This window comes from Hyperoodon ampullatus (genome assembly GCF_949752795.1).
Source record: "Hyperoodon ampullatus genome assembly, chromosome: 17".
In the NCBI taxonomy this organism is placed as follows: domain Eukaryota; kingdom Metazoa; phylum Chordata; class Mammalia; order Artiodactyla; family Ziphiidae; genus Hyperoodon; species Hyperoodon ampullatus.
Genome location: NC_136930.1, coordinates 76,338,641 through 76,344,640, shown reverse-complemented (window position 1 = coordinate 76,344,640; position 6,000 = coordinate 76,338,641). Strand labels below are relative to the sequence as shown.

The 6,000-nt window shown below is 52.4% G+C and overlaps 1 protein-coding gene across 1 annotated transcript in view; it reads left to right on the top strand.

Annotated features, from left to right (window-relative positions):
- Nucleotides 1–1,601: 1,601 nt before the first annotated feature.
- The window catches only part of TSNARE1 (t-SNARE domain containing 1), a gene marked incomplete at its 5' end in the record, with an annotated part of 100,067 nt that continues 95,668 nt past the window's right edge, over nt 1,602–6,000 (top strand). The window contains one exon of the mRNA XM_079722556.1: nt 1,602–1,689. Coding sequence (XP_079578682.1) covers nt 1,602–1,689 — 88 coding nt within the window. The remainder of the gene's footprint in view (nt 1,690–6,000) is intronic.

Genomic DNA, 6,000 nt, shown 5'->3' with positions numbered 1-6,000 from the left:
CAGTTTGGAGGCAGCCTGGGGCTGACCTGGGACACCACAGCCCAGCAGCATCCGCCCGGCCCTCTGGCCTGGCCCTGCTGCAGCTTCCGCCCGCCCTCTGGGCTGCCAGCGGCTCCCTCCCTCTTCCTTGTTTGGGTCCTTGCTGCCGGCTGCCTGCCCTTGCTGGGGGGACACCTTGGTGCAGAAGTCGGGGCGTGTACTGGCTGCGGGTGGATGGGCGGGAGCGGCGGGGAGGAAACTGAGGGTGCAGCCTGGCACGTGGGGAACCTGGGGGTGGGGGTGGGTGGCTGCAAGCCACCGGGGACAGGCCCTCTGGGCTCCAGGTCCCGAGGGCCTTGAGGCCCAGAGTCCTGCCCGGTGGCGTTTCGTGTTCCCAGACCAGTGTCCTCGGGCTGGGCCGAGTCTTTGTGGCCCAGCGGTGGGATGGCCTCCATCTCCCAGTTCCTGAGCAAAGGCAGAGGCCGTGTGAGACTGCAGGTTAAATGAGATGGCAGGCTGGGGACTTTCCCTTCTCAGACCAGGACTGCCATGACCCCTCACCTGCCTGGACATCGGTGGCAGTCCCTTGGATTGTTTTTGCCTCTCAAGCAACAGGTGCCATTGGCTGGGCCCCACAGTCCCTTCCAGTTGCCCGCCTGTGGCCGGGCGCATGGTGGCCCTTGGGCTGGAGGGTCCCTAGTGCCGCCCCGCAGCCTCCGCCAGTCCCCCAGGTGGCCGTGGGACCGCCTTACACTTGCGGTCCCTCCCGTCTTCCCAGGGCTGTCCTGCCCCTCCCTTCAAACCATGGCTCTGTGGCTGGGCCACCTGCTCTCTGCTCCTGGCTCAGACACCGCTTGAGCTGCTGCCCTGGGGACCCGCCGGTCTGGGGCTCTGCTGTGCCCCCAGGGTCTGTGAAAGCTGCTGTTGGATCCCTTGTCGCCCACTCGATGCTCAGGTCCCCGGGACCAGGGACAGGCCCCCTTGACCACGTTGGACACATCACCTGGTGCACAGTAGGTGCACCGGTGTACCTGTGAACTGGGCCGAGTCTTCTTGGGTCCCTGTGCCTTCCTGGGGTCTGCATGGCCGCACAGGACAATGATGGGGCGGCCTTCCAGAGATCTGAGGAGATGCTGGGCCCCCACCTGGATCTTGTCTGCTCAAGGCAGACACCCCTGCAGCCCGCAGCTCTTGTTTCCACACTGATCTTTCTGGAGGATGATCTTATTGGAATTTTGCAAATTAAGCTTTAATATTTTTATGTTACCCACGCATGAAATTTATGGAGTAAAGGAGCGCTACATGGTTAATTCAGAGCAAAGTCACCCCTAGCCGCCCTCCTTCCTGTCCCGAGTCAGCTGCTTTGGATTCTTCTAGTAGATCTTTGATGCTTTCCTCTGAATAACACACTCGTGTCGCTACCGCTTGATTTTTTTTCAACATTTAGACATTATTTGTTGACTTGCAAGGTGAGGGTGCAGCGGACTCAGACTCCTAGGCGGGGTGGGCGGGGCCAGAGTGCATCCTGAATCCCAGCGCTAAACCCTCTTTCCTCCCTCCCTGCCCGGGTTTGGTTTCTTCCAGCTCTGCAGGAAGGCAGCGGCCCTGCCTTCTGTGAGAAGATGTCCTACGGATCCATCGCTGGCAGCGGCGGCCTGGGGAGCCGCGGCCCTTTTGGGGGGCCCTCCACACAAGGCTATCAGCCCCTAGGTAAGGACAGCAGCTGGCAGCTTGGGCGGGTCTCCACTGTGCTATGTTGGTGGCTGTAGGTGGGTTCTGTCCTGGCCAGCGCTGCCTGTGACCCGGGACCAGGGGTGACCCTGGCCCTGGGCTGGGAAGGCGCCGTTGGTGTTGGGCTGAGTCGGCACCGGGAGAGAGCAGAGGGGGAGAGGCTGCTCTGCTGTGGGGTGGACTGGGGTGTCTGCGGTCATTCTGCGGTGGTCTGCGGGTGCTTGGCAGATGGCTGAGTGGGTGACTGTGGAGCAGGTGTTAGCGTGCAGTGCGCAGCGCGGGAACCGAGGCCCGCGGGGTGACGGACGCCGTCCTGGGCTACACCGGGCGGGATCCGCTTCTAGGTTTCGGGTGCCGAGCCCTCACCCCGCAGGCTGACCACGCAGTCTGCTCACTCGCCGGCTCCCTTCCCCGGGCGAAGGGGGTTTTCGGCAGGACGTGTGGCTTACGTGACTGATTTCGTGTCCTTGGGGGTGCTGGGCAGATGTGCGACTCAGTGAGTGTGAGTGAGTGTGCATGGGGACTGTAAATGTGACGGTTTAAGGCTTGGCGCCGCGGACTCCCAGGTGCCTGCCCTGGATCCCAGTGCCTTCCCGTCGCCCCTGGGCTGTGGGTTACGGCTGCCTGGCTCTTGCTTGTGGTTTTGCTGCTACATGTCAGAGTCTCACACAGACCTTGCGAGTCTGCGTGTTTTGGGACTCTGTACGGTTGAATCATTCTGCAGTTTGCTGGTTTTGCTGTTTTGCCCCCGAGTCACTGCTGTTCACGTGGGTGCCCTTCCATCTCCCTGCTCTGTGGCGCTGGGTCGTGTGTGTGGCCATGGCAGGCGTACCTGGTCCATGGGCATGGGGCTGTTAGGGCACCTGTTTTGGGCCCTGTTGCGTGGTGGTGCTGAGGACCCTTGGACGCCGGCACTGTCGGGACGGCCCCAGCGAGGGGGTGGCCAGGGGTGGCCAGCTCGGTGGCCGGTGGTTGTGCTGACCTGCCCCCGCTTCCCGTCCCTTCAGCACCAGGCGGTGGCGGCCTTGACTGTTTGCCCTTCTGTGGGCGTGGAATGGTGTCTTCTGGTTGTAATTCACATTTCTCTGGTAACTCATGGGATTGATCAGGTTTTCGTGTGATCACTGGGCATTTGGGGCTCTCCGGGTAACTCTTTTCGTGTATTTTTCCTTTGAGTTTGTCTTGTTCTTGTCGATGTACAAGGTTTCTGGAGGTGAAACCTTTGTCCACTGTGCTGGCTTTTCATTATGGTGCTGCTGAGGAAAGCAGGTTCTTAATCACGACGTAGCTGAGTTTATCAATCATCTCTGTCATGGTGTGCATTTTCTGTTTAATAAATTCTATGATAAGGTGATAATGATTTTGCCTTTACTTCCTCTAAAGCTTATATAATTTGTTTTTCATATTTAAGTCTTGCAATCACCTGGAATTGATTTTTGTTTACGGTGAGAGGTGGAGGGGGAGGGTGGAGTGCAGTACCACTTTTCTCCGTATAACAGATGGCCCCTGGGCCCTTGACTGAAAATTCCATCCCTTTCTACAGACCTACAGTGCCAGCTCTGTGCTGAGTACTGTTTCCATTACAGGTTCTCCTGGTCAAGTTTTCTATTCCTGTGCAAAGTTCTACCCTAATTTTCATACAGTTGTTGTAACTTTGATATTTTTTAGGGCAAGTTGCTCTACTTGTTTTTCCTTAGAAATGTTTTGGGTATTTTGGCCTTTTGTTGCTGAATAGATTATAGAATCTCCGTGTCAGACTTGGACTGGGATTGCTCTGCATCTGCTGTGTTAACGTGTGAGAATCGGAATCTCTGTCATCACCAGTCTTCCAACCCATGAACGTGTAGGTCTTTCTGTTTATTGGGTCTTTAACGTCTTTCAATAAAGGTTTATAATTTTCTCCATAAAGATCTTACATATCTTTCATTAAACTTAACAAAATGAGAACATGTTTTTTGCTGCTTTTATAATTGGTACCATTATAAATGGTATAAATTACACATTCCAAGTCTTTGTTGCTGGTGCATGCACACACAACTGGTTGTTTTAAGAAGGAAAGTCCAAGAGTTTTATTTAATTTTTACATCCTATTTTTTAACTTTCTAAATGTGAGATATTTCAAACAGAACAGTAGACGCAGTGATGTCATGAACCCAGCACCTGTCCACTGGGTTTCGGGGTGAGGGGCATCCCCCGTGGCCGGTCCAGCCTCACCTGTGCCCTCATGACCCCCCTGCCCAGGGCATTTAGAAGGAAGCCCCAGATGTCAGCACATCTCCTGTGTGAGTATTTCAGGGTGTGTCTCCTTTCCGTGACCAAGTGTCGTACAGTTGCAGCCGTGGCTTCCTGCCCACCGGTGGGTTCCGGAGCACCACAGAGACATGCGTTTCCACGGGGTCCTTATGAGATCCACGCGTTGTAGTCGATGATGCGCCTTTTAAGTCTTTCCAAATCTCTAGATTCTCCTCTATCTTTTAGTTTTTCTTTTTTCCTCCTGAATTTTATTTCTTGAAGAAGTCAGGTTTTCCCTGTGGAGTGTAATTGACTTTTGCCCACTGACTTTGTCCTGCCATTTTGCTAAAGCCTTTTTATTAATTGTAATAATTTGTAGAATCTTGGGTTTTCTGTATAGACAGTGTCATTTATGAATAAAAACAGTATTTTCCTCTTCTATTTCAATGCTTTTATCTTTTACTTATTTTTCCTGCCGTCCGGAGCCGGGCCGATGCTCTAGTTCAGGGTTGAGTAGAAATGGTGTTTATGTTCTGTGTGAGTTTTGGGACGAAGAGGACTCTGTGTTCCTCACAGGCGTCTGGGATTTTGCTGTAAAACTGCCACCCGGGCCTGGAGTTTTCTCTGTGGACTGCTTTGGACTGCCCATTACTCTCTCCATCTGTGAAGGCTGTCCAGGCTCTCTCTTTCTTCTTGGGTCAGTTTGTTGTGTTTTTCTGGACGTGCGTCTGCTTCGTCTAAATGTTCAAATTGATTGAAATAACATCGTGCGTGGTAGCATGTCACTGTCCAGTGGGACCCGGGCAGCATTGTTGTTTGGTCAAGGGCATGGCTCTGAGGGTGGGTGCTCAGGTTCCGACCCCCTGCTCTGCCGCGTTCCAGCTGTGCCCCGACCACCTGAAAATGGACCAGGTTAGGCATCCCTCCTGTCGTGGTGGAGACTGTGCAAGTGAACACGGTGAAGCTCTGTTCCTGTTGTTTTGATGACGTCCGTGGTACCTGGATCACATTCTCTTTTTCATTCCTGATGTTGTTTGTTTGTACCTTCCCATTTTCTTCTTTTGTAAACAATATTGACAGACCCTTGGCAGTGTTATAAGCCTCTCCAAAGAGCTGACCTGACTTTCTTGATTTCTATTATGTGCTAGTTTTAAAATTTGATGGATTTCTGTTTTTACTATTTTCCTTCTCCTTTCTTTGAATTGATGCTGTTTTATTTTTCTGACTCCTACGCTGGACGTTTACCTCATTCAAATTTAGTTTTTATTCTTTTCTAATAAAAGTATTTAAGATTATAAACGTCCAAATAATCACTGTTTTAGTCGAATCTCACACATTTAAAAATATATAGTATTTTTTTTGTTAGTGTTTAGTTGTAAATATTTTATGTCTATTATGATTTCTTCTTTGACCCAGGATTTATTTAGAATTGTAGCTCGTCATTTCTAAACATACGTATTTCTTTCTAATTGTCTTTTAAAAATGATTTCTAAGTTAATTGCATTTCTGTCAGAAAAGGATCTGCATCTTCCTGATTTGTTGACAGCTGTTGAGACCAGGGCTGCTTCTGGGATGCTGATGTGATTCTGGGGGTGACCAGGAAGGCTCCCAGGGAGGCAGGGCTGGGCTTCCCAGCCAGGATGGTGGGGCCCCGTGGAGACCCCAGGTGTGGGAGCAGCTGCCATCACCAGTACCTGCTCTGTGCCAAGCACCGTGTGTTACGGGTTACTCAGGGACCCTAAAGTTAACTATGAAGAGCTCAGAGTGGGCTCTTATCGTAAAATCCCATCACAAATGCAGCAAAAAAACCAAGTGGGACATGACTAACACATAAAGAATTCACATAAATAGAAGGAACTCCCCCCACCCCCACCCCCGCCGCCAAATCTTCATACACATAGGCCAGATCTGTGAAGAGATCGGGATGGCTCACAGCACGTGAGAAGGCACTCAGCCTCACCGGTACCTGGAGAGGTGGAAGTGAACTTGGCCATTCTCCCGTGGCCAGGCTGCCAGGGGACGGGCTCCCCGGAGGGGAGGGCACACGGCTCCCTGCCT